Source organism: Guillardia theta (genome assembly GCF_000315625.1).
Source record: "Guillardia theta CCMP2712 unplaced genomic scaffold GUITHscaffold_10, whole genome shotgun sequence".
Lineage (NCBI taxonomy): Eukaryota > Cryptophyceae > Pyrenomonadales > Geminigeraceae > Guillardia > Guillardia theta.
The window spans coordinates 409,219-428,587 of NW_005434664.1; the positions used below are offsets into that span (position 1 = coordinate 409,219).

The following is a 19,369-nucleotide window of genomic DNA, read 5'->3' on the forward strand; positions in this document are numbered from 1 at the left end:
ATCCATAATCATGCATAAACCCACCGGTACTTTCACTTTTTGGTACGAAGGTTTATAGTCAAGATAATGGAGTATGTCTCTACCACCCCACCCCATACTATCCATTCAAGTACCCCAGTCACCATCTTCATGTCCAGTACCCCAAGTACCCACCTGATCTAGAACCAAAAAGTCAGAGAAAACGACCGGTCATGAATCACTACCCGTCGACCCCAAAAATCACCCCTGTCTCGCTGGGGGTTTTACCCCAGCCAGCCACCCCTGCATTACTTTTACCACCCACCCTCTATCAGCCCTTTTACATTCACAGGATCCGACTACCCCCTTTGACACTACCCATTACCTTGAGGACTTCTACCCCAGTTTATGCTGGAATATTCAGCGGTCCTTTACTACCCCACCTTACTCATCAACGAGCACAGCTCACCCCTACCCCATGGAACCAGCCTCAACACCTCCAGCCGCCATGCAGGTAAGACGGCGATGTATAGGAATATCCCCGAATATGCACAATGGTGTTTCCCTTGCGGTCCTCGCTGGCAGATGTTCTTTATGTTACATCCAATGTCACTTGTGCTCCATGCTCTCGCATAGGAGGTCTTGGATCCTTGCCAGACTCACTTGAACGTCTCTGTCCTAGTTATCCGACCCTTCCGTATCCTCCCACCCACTGCCCTCGCTATTCAGCATATTGATATGATCCCAGCACTGCAACCCCCCCTCTTCCCCCTTTCCATCCTGCCTCGCCTGCCGCATCTTGTGTGTCCTTTGTATCGCTCGAATATCCGAAACTGCATACTCGGTGCTGTTGTCGCGGAGATTGTTGGATACCTCGGAGTTTGTAATGAGTACTTGTGCAGTGAAAATGGCGCGGAGCTTTATACACACACCCTGCAAATAGGCAGGTGGGTGAGGGAAATCGATTTGTTGACCCATGGTATAAACGAATCCCTCTCGATTGGTGAACATCAATACGATGGGGGAGGTAGCGGCAACCAATCAGCTGACGATCAACGACTGGATTCCATGTGGGAAAGATGTTAGAGCAGATTCGTCGGTCTATCTTCCCTCCATCGTGCGGGGAATTCTCGATGGCTGTGCCAGCGGCGATTGGCACAAGTTGTTGAGGAAATCCGTCCATGCGTTGAAGCGCTACATGGACTTGAAGCACACCGTGCCTGTGAAAGAAAGAGCCTTGATCATCAATGCACTGTATCGAGTGGTGACGGAGGAAGATGGCCTAGATCAATACCTGCAGAAGATCTTTGCACAACAGCTCGTCCGCCTTCTCAAAAAGCGAGGCCAAGAAAAGTTAGACATCGTCCTGGATTGGCGTCCGCTGTACCGAGTGATTGACTTCCTGTTCTTCGGCAAGGCCAGGATCCCTCAGACTCCACTGTGCCCCTACCTTGGATACTACATCATATGCTTGGCGAGGTCGGCGCGGCACTACTTCAACAAGGAGTCAGTTGGCGAGATAGTCAATCACCTCCGGCCTTTCTTCTGTGCGCAGCACACGGCATCTTGCCTGAAGGGTCAGGTGATGCTCACCCTTCTCATGAAGCGAACGGAGGACGTGGACTTTAGGCTCTTAAAGGAGATCATGTCAATATGGGGTTGGGTGGTCGCATACGCTGATTGGGATCTGCACTGGATGGTCTTGCTTGCGTCGCTGTGCAGATATACCTATCGAACTCGCTCTAGCGACTGGAAAGTCTTCATCCCTTCTCTCATGTCTCATATCCTCCATATCATCGATCTTCCTGTTGGCGTCTCAAGGATTCACATCTATGGAAACATGGAGAGCTCTTTGTCTTCGCCTGAAGGGAGCCCATTCTATTCCTTGGCAAGCTTCGTGCACCTCGACGACAATCGAACTAAGATTCTGCAACTTGTGCACAAGTCTGCCAAGTTGATCATCTACCTGCAGCAACCAGGAGGAGGGGAGCCGCTTGGTATGTTGGGCAAGATAATCCGAGCGATTGAGTCCTACCTGCATCCTTCCAACGGCGGTTACTGGACTCACAGGCTGTCTCAGCTGCTGGCTTCATTGTGCGAATATCTTATGGAAAGAGTCCGTGCTGAGCGCGATGTTGCTGACAGCGAGAGCTACAAATTGAAACCCAGTGACATCAGCAACATCGCAAGGTTGATCCTGCCCGTTGCCCTACAGGGGCTCTACTCGAAGAGCAACACAGCGACCCTGCAGTCCTGTGTGGCACTGAAGTATCTTGCAAGCCTTGACCCTAACAACACTCTCCCTCCCCTGCTGGATCGCATTTCTGATGCGTTGACAACCTTGACTCAAGTACACCAGACCTCGAGTGCCCTAGAGGCCCTGGCAGCAGTAATCTTCCCTGTTATACGTGCAGGGAATTTCGAGTCGGGAGCCAAACACATTCCAGATTTGATGGAGCTTACACTCTCGGGGATCGACTCGAATGATCTTCCCAAGACTTGGGCCACCCTTCGCTTTTACACTGTGCTGTTGTCTGGTCTGCCTCTCATAACCATCACCGAGGTGAGATTGCTAGGTCCGTGTGTTGTGCTGATGGGTTGAAACAGACATGTCCTGTTGGATATGACCCTGATCGGCATGAAGTGGCAAGGGCAGTCACAGATACATTTGCAGACTGGGCTTTCAGATTTCTAGATCAGACTTTCTCTTTCATCTCAAACCACAACTCCATGGCGCCCCCGCAAGGCCATGAACACACGAAGAAGGCGGACTCAGAGACTCGCACATCAGAGTATTTTTTTAACTGCACACTTGAAGTCTTTTTCATGCAGCTCGGAGATGAACTCTTCGTTTCTGCTCTGAACAAGGTCGCCAACTTCTGCTTCACAAACCTCCTTTTGTTGCAGCAACAGGCACAACTCGGTGTCGTCATATCAGCGATGACTGCAGTCAATCCCAGTGTCGTTGCTCAAAAGTTCTTGCCAGTGTGCCTGCGGATACTTCTGGTTTCGCCTTACGATGTTGTGCAAGTGGCTGTGAAATGCTTTACTCTGACTTGTCTCCGACAGAGTGTTCCTCGGACACCGAGAACTCCAGGCTCTGCTCGTTCTTTCACTCGCGCTGCAAGTGCCTCCAAATCTCCTGGGCTTTCCTGGGCTTCGCCTCCAATGACGCATGGGATGGGATCTGTGGACGTCGAAAGCCCAATGCTGAATGCTGACGGAAAAGGTTTGGATTTGACTTGCTTCTCATGTTTGATCCGCTCTTCTCCCTCACTTCCTTTGTTTTGTCCAGTTGAAGGTGTTGTGTTCAGACTTGCACTGTTGTCTGAGATGGAGATCATCTACTATCTCAACATCATGCGATATGTCGTGGAGAATGCCGGGGATGCAGTGATCCCGTACATCGATAAGGTCGTTGCTGCCGTGGATCTTGTTCTCAAGTATGAGGAGCGGCCGGGAGTGATTTCACTGCAAGTCTTCAAGGCTGCCAACAAGCTCATCCGGTCCCTTATCCACGCCCTCATCACTTGTCGACCCAAGGAGTATCGCTCGGTAGACCCGACTCTTTGGAACGACCCCAACTGGAAGAACGTACACTATGAGCATTGGGGAAACGTGATCGACCTGTCTGCAGCGAACGTCAGTTGGAATGCCCCGTCGCGCGAAGGCCTGCAGTGGGCAGCGGATCTTGCTGCCAAGTACATCAACAACTCTGTTCAAGTCCTCCGACGGTATCATGCCGACGCGCAAGAATGGGCGAATCATAAGGAGGACATGGAGGTCGAAGCAGCTCAACCCAAAGGTAAGCTCGGATGCATCGATCACGTGCCAGGAAGTCTGACGGCTCTCCTTCTCTCAGAGTCAGACGAGGGCAGCCCGTCCCCTTGTGTGCTGGACCTCAACTCTGACAACGACATCGTGATGATGGACTCCGATGCCGCTGCGGACGAGGCTGTTGAGCCAGCGCAGAAGCAGCGCAAGTCACAGAGCAAGGTTGCTTTTGCCAAGTTGAAGGAGCTCGAGATCCCGGCGCACATCCTGAGCTCCCAACGGCAGAGCTGTCGGCGGAGCAGTCTCAGGGGATTCAGCGACAGGGCGAAGAGGAAGGATGGATCACGAGGCTCGCCAACGTCCATTGAGGCACGTTATGCAGTCCTCCAGATGCGATTCGTGCTCGAAGGACTTGTGGCAGCCTTGCCTGCATGGGACGAGGGGAGAGAGGATTCTTCGGAAATGCAGTTGGACGGAGATCTGGATGACGACGAGCGTGAGCTCTTGCCTGGGAATGAGGGGTATGCCTCTGGCACTTACGACCTCCCAAAGTCAAGGGTTGATGTTTCAAATATCGGCAAGGATGGGTTGTTGTCTCGTTCGCGTATCGCAAGCATCCTTCATGACCTCAACACGCTCTTCCTCCAGCAGAACTCCGAAGACTCGAAGATGTTGAAGGCCTTGGCAAAGTGCCTCGACGTCTGCATGAATGGAGTTGACATCTTGCAGAAGCAGACGAGACGTCTAAGGCTCAGATACTCCATCATGAAAGCAAGGAACAGAGAGACTGGGACAGATGGCAAGGCAAAACTGCTCCCCCGCTACATGCTCCTCACGAAGATTCATCATCATTACCTTTCTCGCGTTATGTTGCGACATCGCAAACTTCATGACTCTCTGTTGGTGCAGAACCTCCTCAAACAAGTTAACCTCCTTTCGACAAACGAGCATTCTGGTGTTAGAGGACGTGGTCAGCTTGCACTTTTGTCTTGCTGCCGGAGGTACAGGAACGCTTGCGCGTACTCCCTTCCTCGTCTCATCTCTCTCCTCGAGGACAAGAATGTAGATGCTGCTGGACACGAGCAGCGCATCATCGGAGCGACTATCCTTCTTCAAACTAAGTACTTCCAAGGTAGAATCCTACGGGACTGGAGCATGATCGAGCATTTTCTTCTCACCCTGTGTCGAAGTCATCATAACGACAAAGAGAGCGTTCTCGATGCGCTGGACAACCTCTTCGCAACATTCCTTTCGTACTGGTATCAGATCTCTCTTGACATCCCGGCTTACGTGCACTGGGACGAGTCTCTTATCAAGTTGGAGCAGTCAACGGTACCGTTTGTTGGCTACTCCCGCATGCTCGAGGCTCTCGTCGCCCTTCTCAAGACGAACCCTAACGTGCACTGGAGGTTCAAGCTCATGATCATCGATGCGGTCACTGTCATGATCAGAGACGATGTGCCCACTCCGATCTCCGTGTGGGAGGCGATTCTTGACGGCATGGTATCCGACATATCTCACATCCGAGAGGCGTGCTTTCCTGCTCTCAGCAGCGCGCTCGAGCTGATTCAGACTACTCAGCGGAGCAAAGAAGAATCACTTCTCGGCAATCGCCTGTTGCCGGACAAGTGCTTCACTCACTGGAACGGCCCGCCTCCCAAAGCTTCTTTCACTGAGTGGAACTCCAACGTTCGGAAGAAGGTCGTCACGAAGGAGTACTCCGAGCAGGTGCGGGCATGTATTATGCAGTACTTCTGCAACGACGAGTACATCGAGAAGCTCTGCTCCTTCATGTCTGTAGTCCAGCTGGGGAGAGGAAAGTCGTTCATCGGGTCTCATGCACAGATGTTCAAGGGTCTCTTGAAAGCCTTCGGCTTGCAGGTGATCACCAAGCTCCGCACGTTCCTCGAGGCACTTCTAGCTGACGCCCAGGCTTACTCCCATGAGAGCTCTGACGTGTACATCGGGAAGCAGTGCCTCGCTTCAGAGTTGCTGGGCGGGTTGGTGAGGGGCATGAAGTATTGGCCGGAGCAGGACCAAGAGGAGGCGAAGGGTATGGCTTTCCAGCTCATTTCCTACGTGCTAGCAACACCCGAGCTGGAGAGCGTGGGGATATGGGCAGCTTGCCTGAGGTTCTGCTTGTACGATCGCCATCCGAGACGAACTTCATGGTTGGTCGAGTTCCTGGTGGAGCGAGCTCTTCCAGCCCACATCGATCTCTCCTCGCACTCCATCCTCACGTGCAAACGTATCATCCTTGTCAAGCCGATCTTGAAGGAGCTGGGATGGCGGGGTGGGCCGATCCACCGGCAGATCGCGCACGACCTTGAGCCTTACCTGCACCATCCTTACGCTCAGATGCGTGCTTGTGTCGGCTCCATCCTGTCAGTTCTCTCCAGGGTCACATGGGAACCTAGGGAGTTCGCCTCCATGCCTTCTCCAGCTGATGCTGAGCACCTGTCATCGGAACAGTCGCACCATATGCACCTTCTGTGCTGCTCGAGGCAAGCTGGGATGTCTGAGCTGCTGGAAGCCCCACCTCACACAGAGTGCAAGCTCATCGGGTCTGAGACGATGCTCCGCCTCGTGGACAAGTGCGCACGGGAGTGGTCAACGTTGGCTAATCGCTGCAAGTACATGAGCGACGGAAAGAATTGCTCGGTAAGGGAGGGAGAGACTTGTTTATGCTGGAAGTGACCCAAGTAATCCGCAGGACGAGGCCGAGGAACAAGCCATGAAGGACTCCCGCGTTCAACTTCGGCATCTTCGACACACTCTCATCACGTGGACTTGCTCTGTCTGTCCCGAGTACGAGGCGATGTACCGTAAGTAGAACCTTTGCTCATCTCGATGTTTGATGGGTCGTTTGGCAAGGCTGTCCAGTCGAGTCCTTCCTTCCCATTCTCCTCCCCCCCCTCTTGCAAGCTCTGGACGACAAAGATCCAGGTGCGCACGTAGAACCCGAGGCATGGCCGGCTAACGACCTAGACAGAACTGCTTCGGCAAGCGAAGGGATGCGCCGAGCTCACGGCAAATACACCGATCGTCGATGAGGTCGACCTTCCCCTCTCTGAGCTCTGCCAGCTCACCTTATCTCCTTGTCAGGTCTTGCCGCACGTCCTCTTGGCTGTTCGATCGGTGGGACAGGACTCTGCGATCGTTCTGCGTGCTGACGTCACTCCAGGTCTCCAAGTCACAGTCGTGGCAAGTGAGGTCGAGCGTCCTCCCGTTCCTGCAGATCATCATCTTCCGGCACCAGTATGCCTTGACCCGCTTCTGAATCGCTCCTTAACCCTGGGTGCGCCTCAGATGCTCCATCAGGAAGGAGGACATGAAGATGGTGCAAGACCTTATGGTTTCGCTGCTTCAAGACTCTCAAGTAGAAGTGCGCGAGATGGCCTCCGTTGCGGTCTCGGTGAGCTACGGCCACACCCTTCCCGCTCCTTACCCTCCTTGCAAGGTTCTGGTCCGCATTACAGGGGAGGAGCTTGCCATGGACCTGAAGACTCTCTTCGTCCAGTGGTCGCAGCACGACATCTCGAGCATGCAAGGCCGGGCAGGCGAGCCTGTTGACGATGCGAGGGAAGGGAAAGCTGGGGAAGACAGTAGCGACAAGAAGGCGCTGAAGGCTTCATTGCAGCTTCGCCACGCTGGGGTGAGGGGTGGAGGAGGCATGGTAGCGTGTCTTGTAACCATCAATAGGTGCTCGGCTTGTCTGCTCTGGTTGGAGCATATCCATACGATGTGCCACAGTGGATGCCGGAAATTCTCGTACAGTTGGTAGGCTCCATTCTGCGCCCCCTCCTCTCCTATTCGCTCTTGATTCGCTCCACCCCTTTCCCCTGCTTCGGATGACCTGGTTGATACCTTGGTTACTATCTTTGTCTGCCTTTCTTCAACGTTTCCCTTCTTTCTTTCGTTCATTGATATGACATTCAGGCACTCCACGTGCTTGACCCCATGCCAATCAAGCACACTGTTCGCAACACCTTTGGGGAGTTTTGGAGAACTCATCAGGTGTGTTTCATCTCTCTTGGGCTTGAGAAGATTAACAGCCATGACGTAGGATGCTTGGCCTGTGCTCAAAGGACGATTCACTGAAGAGCAGCTGACGGCGTTGACCAACTTGCTAGCGTCACCCACCTACTTCTCGTGAGCGAGGTAACAGGGAACCTGTAATGATGACAAAACGAGGAAGAGAGGGAGAAACATGTACACTACAACCAGTCTATAGCACAGACGGATTTATTGTTTCAAGAAGACTTCCAAATTTACACTGCTCGTTCACTTGTGTGAAAAACTGCTGTACTCTTCCGTGTACCACCTTGCTGCCCGAGATCCTACTTGCCTGTACGGCCACCTCCTCACCCCCAGCTGCCTGCACACAAGCTTCATCGTCGACTTGCCGATGCCGATCTTGGCCGCCGCGACCTCGAGGCTCTCGTGGAAGTGGCAGGACAGCAGCTCCAGGGTGATCTCCACGGGCTTGTCTGACCTGGCGTGCGCCTGGCGGGATTGTATGCGGACGACGCTGCAGAGCTTCGGAGATGCCTTGGCGGGAGGGGTCTGGGCCGCGAGGGAGGGAGAGACCGAGGATGTGCACAGCAGCGGAGGCGACGGGGAAGCCCATGCCGAGCCTGACCCTGACGATGGTGATGGGGGGCGAGCTGAAGGCATCTGAGACACGCTGCAGTCGTCGGGATGGGAGGGGGGCAGTGGGTAGGGGAAGAGCTGGAGCAACGCGCAGTCGTCAGGATCATCGAGAGAGGCGAAAGGGTCGGGGGGGAGGGAGGAGGAGGAGAGAGCGTTTTGCATGGCGAGCATCGGGTGATGAAGGCCTCGCAGTGCCAACCACGAAACTTAAAAGAGGCGGGTTATGGGGGCCTCGAGATCGGAGGCCATGAAGGGTTGTATGTTTCTGATCTTTGAGATTCGAAATGCTCTTAATTATGTTTATCTCAAGATCGGGGGCCACGAAGCGTTGCTTGTTGATTATGTCCTTTTCTTGAAGGGTTGTAATGGGTTGTAATAATAGATCCACAGGCCCCTGGACTTCCGGTCGCATTGGAGAGCTCAATCTGAAGATTGGAGGCCAGGAAGCGGTGTGATATTCACATCAGGATGAGGACACGGAGACCACCACTGCAATCATCATGATGTCATCATTGCTATCAATGTATCTTTTTATGACAGGCGCCGACAAACGTTGCGCCCAAAAGGGCAAGGAGTCACTTAAACGTTGAAAAGACCCGTCGTTTCGCTTGTAGCCCGTGATCCGTGACCGTTGAATCGTTGCGTTCTTATTTTGACTACACGGAGATTTGGGCTAGGAATGCGACCGGAAGTCCTCCACCTCCTTTTCTTTGATCCCTTCTCCCACCGCCATCCCTCACCAACCCTGACACGTTTCAGCGTCTCCCTTCCCTTCCTTTCATTCCATCGCCCCCTTTCACTGCTTGCACATCAAATATGGTGGACATGCTGCGATGCTTCAACACGTTCCCATCTTCCACGCACGCCCACTCCCTCATCCTGCCCCCTGCCGAGTTTTCTACTGCCTCGACCTCAACCCCTCTAACTGACCCTCTTCCCCCTCTCGATGATCCTGATGACTCCTCTCTGCTCAATCTCTTCCCCTACCCCCTGCCCCCCTCCCATCCCGACGACACTCTCTGGGACCGCCTCCAGCTCGCAACTTCTGAGAGACCACTTCAGCCGATTCCCAACGAGGACCCTGGCACTTTCCTTCAGAATCCTTGGGGTCAAACCTCTGCTTGCTCGGCCTCTCCCTCCCTCGCGGCCCAGACCCCTCCTGCCAAACCCTCTGGAGTCGTGCGCATTCATTCCCGCCAGGCGCATGCCAGGTCAGACAAGCCCGTGGAGATCACCCTGGAGCTGCTGTCCTGCCACTTCCACGAGAGCCTCGAGGTCGCGGCGGCCAAGATCGGCATCGGCAAGTCGACGATGAAGCTTGTGTGCAGGCAGCTGGGGGTGAGGAGGTGGCCGTACAGGCATGTGGGGACCCGTGCAGGCCGGTTGTATTTGGTTGACTAGAAGAGGAAGTATGCCAGTGTGAATAAACATGCGATGCTCTATGAATCAGTATCTTCGAGATCCGATTGCGTTGAGTGAGAGGCTTGGATTTCTTTGCTATCATCAAGGTCTGGCGTCGCGTTCTTTGAGTATTGCTGTAGTCATGGTACAATGGTAAGACAGAGAACGCTACGAGTGGAATAAGAACGAGAGAAGAAGAGAATCAGAAGATCGAGGTCTCTCATTTTTTCTTGAGATAAGCTCCTAAAAAGCATCGTGCTTGCTGCGCACGAAATGGCAAAGGAAGGAGGGGGAACGCTAACGACGCGTCCGTTTAAGTAGGAAGTATCCGTACGATGGCTTTGGATCCACATGGATATGAACCTAGTCCTTTACTCAAAGTTAAGTTAAAAATCAGTACGACATTTCCCCACGCCTGATCAAAGTGTCCGTTTCCGAGCCTCCGGCTATGGTACTTTACTCAGAATAGCGGGACAGCAATCTGACAATTAGCCTACATGATTGCTGCCCTGTCGTCTCACGATGGGCCATGACTTCGTGGCGGCGGGCAGAAAAGTACTACATGTACAAACACACCGCTTCCTGGCCTCCAATCTTCAGATTGCAATGAACACATCGTTTCCAATCTCTGACATCAAAAGCACAACCCTTCGTGGCCTCCACTTTCGAGTGGACAACCCCCTACCACCGTTTCTACTGGAGCAATCGGGTGTAGGGGGAGGTAGGGGCTCTTATAACCTTTACAACTGCAGTGATATCCTCCCCTCCGGAGTCATCAAAACCCATCCCGACCCAACAACTCCCTCAAGAGACAGCCACACCACTGCTGCTCCACGCCCCGTTGCTCCCATCCTTCCACTGCCCCATAGCACGCCTCTCCCTCTCCCTCCCCCTCCTGCTATCATGGAAGACTTGATACAGCCCGCCCTCATCCTCCCCCTTGACCCTCACTTCCTGTCTTTCTACTTCCAAGACTCCTCCTCCTCCTCCCTCCCCCCCGACCCCTTCGCCTCTCTCGATGATCCTGACGACTGCGCGTTGCTCCAGCTCTTCCCCTACCCACTGCCCCCCCCCCATCCCGACGACTGCAGCGTGTCTCAGATGCCTTCAGCTCGCCCCCCATCACCATCGTCAGGGTCAGGCTCGGCATGGGCTTCCCCGTCGCCTCCGCTGCTGTGCGCATCCTCGGTCCCTCCCTCCCTCGCGGCCCAGACCCCTCCCGCCAAGGCATCTCCGAAGCTCTGCAGCGTCGTCCGCATACAATCCCGCCAGGCGCACGCCAGGTCAGACAAGCCCGTGGAGATCACCCTGGAGCTGCTGTCCTGCCACTTCCACGAGAGCCTCGAGGTCGCGGCGGCCAAGATCGGCATCGGCAAGTCGACGATGAAGCTTGTGTGCAGGCAGCTGGGGGTGAGGAGGTGGCCGTACAGGCAAGTAGGATCTCGGGCAGGGCTTCGTTGGGTCAACTAGAGGACGCCTTGTGATCGGATACAGTTAGGAGTATTATTGTCGGAATAAACACGATGGTCACTGTCACATATGTTTTCGTTGCCAGTCTCTCGATGGATCAGAAGCTTTGACGTGGCCTGTGTCTTTTTGTTTCTGTCCTGATGATCGTTTAAGCAACGGCATGATAGAAGGACCGGGATCATTTTATCGTGAAGTCGGCAGTAAACCGTGCCAGTGGCCGCCGCACTGCACACCGTCGATCAGCCCGATGATCGGACGGCATCCCGCTGCCGTCAAATCCAATCCAGCCTCGGATGATCACAAGTTGCGAAGGCCGGACTCCGGATAGTATAGGTCGCAGGAGGCTCAGCGGCTCTGAGGCCGGGCACGACGGTTCCGGCCCGGGCCACGGGTGACTGCACCGCTGGGGTGGCAACCGACGGACTCGTGGCACCGCGGGGTCCGACCGTACCGTATCATCATCCGGGCCCTGAGTGACTCGGTCGGACCGCCGCCGCCGGCACGGTCACCCACGGCGTACATTCCGCTACGACAGTACTGACCGGGCCGGCGGCCCGGGTAGCCTCGGACTCCGCCTGCCGCGAGTCCGATCCGAGTCAGTGGCCGGGCCGCCGGGGCCCGGCCGCGCGGCGAGTGATCGCCGGGACCCGCCGCGGGGTACAGGCTGAATCATCCCCGAAAGTTCGGCCCGAAATGCGCTAACCGAACGGTTCGTACCAGTGGTCTGGCACCGTGTCACGGTCCGGCCCGCGGGCCCGCCCCGCGGGTCCGTCAGACTGAGACGGGCCACTCGACAAATCGTTGAACGGTCACGGTCACGGTTGGATCGTTGTGCGCGGCGCGGACTCCGGCCGGGCCCGCCCCGGCCCCGGCCCCGGCGGCGCCGGGAGTGCGGCCCTGGGGCCACTGCCAGGAACGGGCCGGGTTCACTGAGACGGTGAACGGCCCGACCAACTCTACTAGCCCAACTTGCCGCCGCACCTGACAGTGCCAATTTTCCGCATGTAGCCTAGAAAACACAACGCTTCCTGGCCTCCAATCTCAAGATCTTGATTGAAGCACACCGCTTCCTATCTCTGACCTCAAAAGCACAACCCTTCGTGGCCTCCACTTTCAGATCTTGCGTCCTATACCAACCCCTACCCCTTCTTTATCAGGAAAAGTCTGTTACAGGGGAGGTAGGGGCTCTTCTAACCTTTACAACCGCAGCCGAAATAAAAAATTACGAGGTCTTCATATTCCCCTTTCACCCCGCCACCTACGTGCCCTCCCTTCCACTGCCCCATAGCACGCCCCCACCTCCGCCCCCCCCTCCTGCTATCATGGAAGACTTGATACAGCCCGCCCTCATCCTCCCCCTTGACCCTCACTTCCTGTCTTTCTACTTCCAAGACTCCTCCTCCTCCTCCTCCCCCCCGGACCCCTTCGCCTCTCTCGATGATCCCTGACGACTGCGCGTTGCTCCAGCTCTTCCCCTACCCACTGCCCCCCTCCCATCCCCGACGACTGCAGCGTGTCTCAGATGCCTTCAGCTCGCCCCCCATCACCATCGTCAGGGTCAGGCTCGGCATGGGCTTCCCCGTCGCCTCCGCTGCTGTGCGCATCCTCGGTCCCTCCCTCCCTCGCGGCCCAGACCCCTCCCGCCAAGGCATCTCCGAAGCTCTGCAGCGTCGTCCGCATACAATCCCGCCAGGCACATGCCAGGTCAGACAAGCCCGTGGAGATCACCCTGGAGCTGCTGTCCTGTCACTTCCACGAGAGCCTCGAGGTCGCGGCGGCCAAGATCGGCATCGGCAAGTCGACGATGAAGCTTGTGTGCAGGCAGCTGGGGGTAAGGAGGTGGCCGTACAGGCAAGTAGGACCCCGTCTAAACTGATTTTGTGATTAGGAACTTGTTTTATTAGGGCCAAGCTGATTTAAATGAAATATCTGCCTGCTCTTTTGCTAAGATTATTTCTCTTTCTCAAAAGCCTTTTATTTAACAAGGATTCACTGAATGTCCATGGTTGCAAAAACTGCGATCAGAGCAACACCGTAACTATTCATTCACTTCCATTACTCTTCGTCTTCCAGATTCGTCGACTCTCCTTCATCCTCTTTAGCTTGGTTTTCAGCATCATCCTTATTATTGTCCTCGACCGCATCATGCGCTTCATGGTGGATCGCTGTCCCCTGAGACGGCTTTGCAGAATCACGTCTGTAAAAGGCGGGGAGGCAGCGAGGAATGAATCCACTGTAACTTGGGTGAAGAGAAAGATGATCAATGGTCTTTCCATCGACAGGATCTGTCAGCGGGGCCCAGGGTTTCATCACAGGCTCCAACAACGCTTGCCTCGACAGCTTCGATGTGCTCTGTCCAAACCTCTCCGAGATGCCCCGAACGTACAGCATGGTACCGGGGATGAACCCCCGATCATCGTAGAGCTTCTTCGTCTCGCCCTTGCTCACTGAGTCCGGCATGGCAGAGATGGTTGAGGAAGGAGTCTTGACCCGAGGAGATCGAGCCGTTTCTCTCGTTCGGTTGAGGAAATCTGTCATCACTGCTGAGCTATAGGCCCCCATCGTCTTCCCGTACGTCCTCTGCCACTTGGGGCAGTGACCCTGGTAGTGAGGGATGATCGTCGCGTTGCTCTCCGGGCGCTTTCGGTAGATCTCCTCCTTGAACGGGAAGTCTTCATGACCTGCGAAACTGTCACGTTCCCGCCCTCCCGCCCACCAGCGGCCTCGCCTGGGATAGTGTAACCATCGTGACGGTGGCTGAGGATCGAGTGCGAGGTGATGCGCGAGCGAACGGATGGGTCTTGCGCTTCCAGCACTGACTTGCTGTACGTCATGCCGACCTGATGGCGAATGTATGGCACATGTCCGCGGTAGCCTGCGAATGGTACTCTCAGTCTTTCGCCCCCCTACTTCTACTCCTCCAAGTTCGACCTGGGATCTTGGCCGGTCGGCTCTCGTTCGCCTCCCCTCTAGTGGTGATCTCAACCATCTGAGTCAAAGATTGCGTTAAGAGACTGGAAGATCAAGGTGGCTTGCTTCAGTCTTAGCAGTTCTTGTTGTTCCCTTGGGTGGAGGTTTTGGGGGCGAGGAGAGGGATGCGGGTTCTGAGGGAATACACAGAGGTGAGAGAGGAAATAAAACCAGGCCAGCCAGATCATCTTGTCCTGTAGTTTTGATCACGGATGCTTGCAGCAAGGTGCTCGATGAAGAGCAAGTGAGGGAAGAGCAGTTGTGAGAGAAAGGGGTTGACCAGGCTGGAAGGCAATGTGATGAGGTAAGAGCGATGAGCGGGGTGAGATGATGAGGAGATACGAAAGTGAGATGATAGAGTGCTGGACGATGGGTTGATGTGTCTGTCCCTCCCTTGTCCTCCTGTCAACTCGGTCCATGGCCTTCCGCACTACCATGCCAACCGTTATCCTGCGACTTCCTCCCCACCCCTCCTAGGAGTACCCCACTAACTATACCCCTAGCCTTTCTTGTACCCCCCAGTGCTGAGCCTCGACATTGATTCCAACGTGTACCCACCATCCAAAGCTATTTAAAGGTTAAATTGAGGGGTACCTTCTTGACCACCGGGTGGTGAATCGAAATTGTGATAGACATGACCCTACCCCAAAGTAAGCTATCACACGCAGACACTACCCCTACCACCACCCAACTCGTCAGATGCGCTTGTGGTGACTACTTTCAGCGCACTAGAGTCATCTAGATCACATCTACTCCCAACTGCGTGGAGGAGGATGAGAAGCAGAGGCAGCGGAAGGAGAGGAGCAGTAGGAGGAGGAAGAGGAAGAATGCTGGGAGGAGGCAGAGGAGGGGGATAGGAGAAGGAGTAGGAGAGGTAGTAGGAGGAGGCAGAGGCAGAGGAGGAGGAGAATGGAGGACAGAAAGAGTGAGCGTAGGAGGAACATGCTACTTCGATAGGTGCGGACGTTGATGCAGTTATTCCGTACTGAGAGCGAGAAGATGCCGAAAGGCTGTTGCGCTGCCAGGGAACGTGCATCTGCATTTAGCAACATCTTGGATGATAATGCGAGGGAGGATCAATTGTTAGTGGTGTGCCTCAATGTCTGAAACTATCCAGACTGAAGCGCAAAAGATCGCCAAATGTGAACTCCGTTGTATACGAACAAGAGTTTTCTAGATAGTTTCGTTTCGTCAGCCTGGTTACGCTTGAAGGTCAGAGATCATTCAGTTTTTCTTCTTCTTCGCATCCTCCTCATTCTTGATAACTTCCTCAATGTCGAACCCGATTTCCTTCCAGTCTGCATGCAGCTCAGTCATCAGAAAACGAATGTGAAGAAATGGCCGTACCATCAATTGCATCCTCGAGGTCATCCTTGTTCCCCTTCTTCTTGTCTCCTCCGAAAATCCCTCCAAACAAACCGCCATCTTCCTGCTCGGAGAGTTCAGAGTGAGCTGTAACCCAAAGGAAATGCGTCATCGATACCCCAGCTTTCAGAGCAACGGAGGAGCGAGAGCTCGGCCGAAGAGAGAGAGAGACACTGGCCTGTGGGTTTACATGCATCAAACCCACGTTTGCAGTGTGCGAGTGTGGTTTACCTTGCCTGACACCGCCAAGTTGGTCGGTGAGATAAGAGAAGGCGAGAAAGCCCTGCATGCGGTAGATAATGAGAAGAATGATGAAAGAGACAAGACAGCGCCACTGAATCATCATCGACATCAAGCAAAGGGGTTAGTCTCAACTTGAACACCCCCTGCGGAAAACACATTTCCTCTGGTAGCGCTTCTCAACGCTTTGTATCTTGCAACACTCATTCTCACACACGTTTGCGTTATCATCTCGTCGCATTCGACTCACATGACAAGCTCAGGCGCCGTCAATGCCAGCGCTGTGGCTGCGAGCACAATCTTGCTGCCAACCATGACGAGGAGGCCGCGTAATAGTTTTACTCTGAGTAAAGTTTTCTTTGAGCATAGGTAATTTTGCTGGTTCTCAGTGCCGCAAGCCGCGCACCTCACCTTACCGGAAAGATTCCCGGCCGGGCCCGAGTTGAAAGGCAGCACCAGGCCGCTGGCTTCCCTGCTGACGGACCCCCCTGGACCCACCCCTAGCCTTGTCACTTATGTTCACTGTTTTATATCTATGGGTCACTACCCCCACCCTGATCTTGAAATTCACCTATAATGCAGGGGTACTTTCGACCCACCTGGAGTTACAAGGACCCGCCGTCATATAAGACCCTGAGGGTTCAAGCCACCCCACCCCGCCATAAAAGAGAATATCTTTGGGTGGTAGGGGTGGCCTTGTTTTTAAGTGTTGAGTTCGTCCAGCCGAGTACCCGACCCTCAGAATATCACTTTTATCACCCCCACCTACTCATTTTCCAGTAAGTACCCCGCCACATGAGCAAATTGTTCTACACCTCTAACTACCACACCCTGTCCAATTAATGATTCCTCCCCCATCCGTACCCCCACCCTTCTCCATCTACAACCCCTGCAAACATTCGATGAAGGTACCCGTGGTGGCCCCCGTTTTAACTCGCCACCACCCCTCCTCCGGAGATCTTATTTTTCATCTCGGCGAATCTCGCCGATTCAACTACCCCACCCCCTCCGTGTCAAGGTCTCTTGACCCGTGTCTTGATGACCTACATTCCACCCCTTTCCCCCGAGCAGGCTGTTCTAAAGGGTCCTGACTGTCCTCCATAGTGAGACCACCCTACCCTTCTGCAATGACTGTTTCACCCCACCCCCCTGAGAGTGCAACTATCGGATCTAGCGTGACATCTACCCCTGTCTATCTCTTGCAATCCACCCCCTCTCTTCTTGATGGAAGAACCCACCCCACCCAAAAATTAAACATATAACCCCACCCCGGAGACATCGGCCTCAGATCACCGCCATGCAGCAGGACATGCAGGGGCTTCATCGCAACCCCAACCGCGACCTCTTCATGAACCTCCAGGGCGCGAAGCCCCTCGCGTCATCGACTTCGTCCTCTTCCCCAGATGACTACAGCTATCCCAAGCCCGATTCCTGGTACGAGAGCTCGTCTGTCTTTGCTCGAACATGTTACAACGTTTGTTGCTCGCTCCTCCTTTGCTCTTTGTGTCGGGTTTGCTTCGCTCATGCCTTGTTGTAGGTGGACCGGCAAGCCTCCTGTTCATGGCGTGTGCCCTGGAGTTGACGCGAACGGGAAGATCACGTCCCTTCCTCTCCCGGACTGCGAGAAGGGATCACGACAGAGCTTGCTCGACTACTTCGACAACACGTGGACCTTGACGGAGGTTCTTTTCTCTGGCCTCATGGTAAGATTTCCATCTCGTCTCTACTCGTTTTGTATGTTTGCGTGAGGAGTTGCTCGCAGGGAAGGGATGTGTTCCTTCGAAGCCCCTGGCACCAACTTCGTCATCCTCTCATCTTCTATTATGGCCACGTTGCCTGCCTGTACATCAACAAGTTCCGAGTGGCTGGACTCCTCAAGGAGGTGATTTTCATACTGTCTTGCAGCATATCATCACTCTCAGCCTTCTGCTGTTGGCATGCTCTGCCCCTGCGAGCTCAACTGATAACTACCCTGTCAGGGCGTCAACGAGTACATGGAGCAGATTATGGAGACGGGCGTTGATGAGATGTGAGAAGCTAGAGGCTTGCCAGGGCACGTCTGATCTCGAGCAGGTCTTGGGACGATCTTTCGAAGAACGAGATGGAGTGGCCGGACCTGCGCGAGGTGACGGAGTACCGTCGAACGGTGTACAACATTGTCAAGGACGGTAAGGGATTGGAGGGCGCTTGAGGCTAGGAGGTGAAAGGATGGAGCAGTCATTCTCAACGGAGACTGGTCGTTCCCTATCAAGATCGACGACCCTGCATGGGCGATTGTGAGCTGATGTGGAGCTGAGGAGTCACGAGCGACTAACTCCTGCTGCCCCGAAGGTCATGGGCTTCGAGCACGAGCGCATTCATCTCGAGACCTCCTCCGTGCTGATCCGCGAGCTGCCAGCGTACCTCGTCACCCGCCCAGCTCAGGTGGGAGTGTTGCGGGTGTCTCTCTGCCTCTTCGTGACCCATGGTTCAGTTCCCTGACTATCACCCCTCTGCCACCGATGGAAGCTCCTCCAAGCTCGTGACCAACGAGATGGTCCATTTCTCAGGTCGCCCCTCGTTTCCGCCTCCAGCTCGCGGAGAGCTGACTGAGCTGCAGGGGGAGAGGTCGAGCTGGGAAAGCCGCGTGACTTCCCGTCCTTCGGCTGGGACAACGAGTGAGCGAGATGCGCCGAGTGGAAGAGGGGGAAGCTAACTGGGGGGTTTAGGTACGGCACGAGAAAGCTTCAAGTCAACCCGTTCTCTGTCTCCAAGTTCCTCATCACCAACGGAGAGTTCCTCGAGTTTGTGCGGGCAGGGGGCTACGCCAACCGCAACTACTGGACGGAGGCGGGCTGGCAATGGCGCGTGTTCCGCAACGTTCACTTCCCGACGTTCTGGGTTCCCAACGGACCGGTGGGCATACAGCTGCTATGCTTGCTGTGATGGTCTATTGGTTACCTTTTCTGTCGTGCTCTGCTCGCAAACATGCCTTGATCGCTCTTCTAATTCTTTTGTGTCCCGATGGACTCTTGACCGTCTGAGAGGTTCGCACATGCTGTATGAAAGCGAGAGTGACTGTCTTGATTTGTTTCCATTCGTGTTGGAGGAAGGGATATGCTTTTGTTTGCTCCTGAACGTCTTTGTGCAGGTTGGCCTTCACCAGTACAAGCTGCGCGTCATCTTCGACATCGTGGACCTTCCTCTCTCCTGGCCTGTCGACGTGAACGCACACGAGGCTCGAGCATACTGCGCGTGGAAGACAGCACAAGACAAGGTTTGTGAAGGAGAAAAGGGATAAGGCTGGAAGGGGTCGAAAGAGGACAAACGAATCCAGGAATGAGAATGGGGGCCGGGGGGAGGAGCCTGTGGGCGGGGGGTGGGAGCAGAAGAGGCGGGTTTGTAGGCCGAGGAGGCAGGAAGGTCGGGGGGGGGGGGGGGGGGCGGCCGAAATTGCTTCCCGTGACTTGCGCGTGAAAACTATCCCCCCCCTGGCCTCCTTTAGCTGGGCATTTCCCGGGAGATAAAAGAATTGGATACTCTTGATCAAGGGCAACCT

The 19,369-nt window shown here is 54.7% G+C and overlaps 6 protein-coding genes across 6 annotated transcripts in view; 3 read left to right on the forward strand and 3 right to left on the reverse strand.

The window, feature by feature from the left end:
- Positions 1-976: 976 nt before the first annotated feature.
- Positions 977-7,888, forward strand: GUITHDRAFT_102411 (hypothetical protein; the record flags this gene model as incomplete). The annotated part of the gene is made up of 12 exons (XM_005838725.1): positions 977-2,521; positions 2,566-6,393; positions 6,446-6,557; positions 6,607-6,678; positions 6,725-6,786; positions 6,838-6,870; positions 6,917-6,990; positions 7,042-7,147; positions 7,193-7,387; positions 7,435-7,512; positions 7,672-7,749; positions 7,799-7,888. 12 exons carry the CDS (start codon positions 977-979, stop codon positions 7,886-7,888), a joined length of 6,273 nt encoding a protein of 2,090 aa, XP_005838782.1.
- A 128-nt stretch (positions 7,889-8,016) lies between these two features.
- GUITHDRAFT_102412 (hypothetical protein) lies at positions 8,017-8,409 on the reverse strand (the record flags this gene model as incomplete). The annotated part of the gene is made up of 1 exon (XM_005838726.1): positions 8,017-8,409. The coding sequence occupies one exon, from the start codon at positions 8,407-8,409 to the stop codon at positions 8,017-8,019; it is 393 nt and encodes a 130-aa protein (XP_005838783.1).
- Positions 8,410-10,887: 2,478 nt separating this feature from the next.
- Positions 10,888-11,256, forward strand: GUITHDRAFT_102413 (hypothetical protein; the record flags this gene model as incomplete). Its single annotated transcript, XM_005838727.1, has 1 exon — positions 10,888-11,256. One exon carries the CDS (start codon positions 10,888-10,890, stop codon positions 11,254-11,256), a length of 369 nt encoding a protein of 122 aa, XP_005838784.1.
- A 1,882-nt stretch (positions 11,257-13,138) lies between these two features.
- GUITHDRAFT_150811 (hypothetical protein) lies at positions 13,139-14,247 on the reverse strand (the record flags this gene model as incomplete). The annotated part of the gene is made up of 3 exons (XM_005838728.1): positions 13,139-13,937; positions 13,985-14,131; positions 14,188-14,247. Coding segments are annotated over 3 exons (833 nt in total), but the record flags the coding sequence as incomplete, so codon positions are not given.
- Positions 14,248-15,368: 1,121 nt separating this feature from the next.
- On the reverse strand, positions 15,369-16,151 carry GUITHDRAFT_150812 (hypothetical protein). The gene is made up of 5 exons (XM_005838729.1): positions 16,082-16,151; positions 15,823-15,874; positions 15,710-15,769; positions 15,574-15,655; positions 15,369-15,524 (listed from the first exon to the last, which is right to left on the reverse strand). Exons 1-5 carry the CDS (start codon positions 16,144-16,146, stop codon positions 15,451-15,453), a joined length of 333 nt encoding a protein of 110 aa, XP_005838786.1. The 5' UTR covers positions 16,147-16,151; the 3' UTR covers positions 15,369-15,450.
- A 1,203-nt stretch (positions 16,152-17,354) lies between these two features.
- GUITHDRAFT_65798 (hypothetical protein) overlaps positions 17,355-19,369 on the forward strand; it is a gene marked incomplete at both ends in the record, with an annotated part of 4,580 nt that continues 2,565 nt past the window's right edge. Inside the window, 10 exons of the mRNA XM_005838730.1 lie at positions 17,355-17,534; positions 17,594-17,713; positions 17,811-17,860; positions 17,905-17,999; positions 18,049-18,107; positions 18,163-18,255; positions 18,305-18,380; positions 18,431-18,488; positions 18,540-18,726; positions 18,962-19,087. Coding sequence (XP_005838787.1) covers positions 17,355-17,534; positions 17,594-17,713; positions 17,811-17,860; positions 17,905-17,999; positions 18,049-18,107; positions 18,163-18,255; positions 18,305-18,380; positions 18,431-18,488; positions 18,540-18,726; positions 18,962-19,087 — 1,044 coding nt within the window. The remainder of the gene's footprint in view (positions 17,535-17,593; positions 17,714-17,810; positions 17,861-17,904; positions 18,000-18,048; positions 18,108-18,162; positions 18,256-18,304; positions 18,381-18,430; positions 18,489-18,539; positions 18,727-18,961; positions 19,088-19,369) is intronic.

Coding starts and splice junctions, on each gene's coding strand:
- GUITHDRAFT_150812 (XM_005838729.1), bottom strand. CDS start 16,146: ATGGTTGGCAGCAAGATTGTGCTCGCAGCCACAGCGCTGGCATTGACG. Junction 15,656..15,709: donor CCGTTGCTCTGAAAGCTGGG/GTATCGATGACG, acceptor CTCTCCGAGCAG/GAAGATGGCGGTTTGTTTGG. Junction 15,525..15,573: donor CCTCGAGGATGCAATTGATG/GTACGGCCATTT, acceptor AGCTGCATGCAG/ACTGGAAGGAAATCGGGTTC.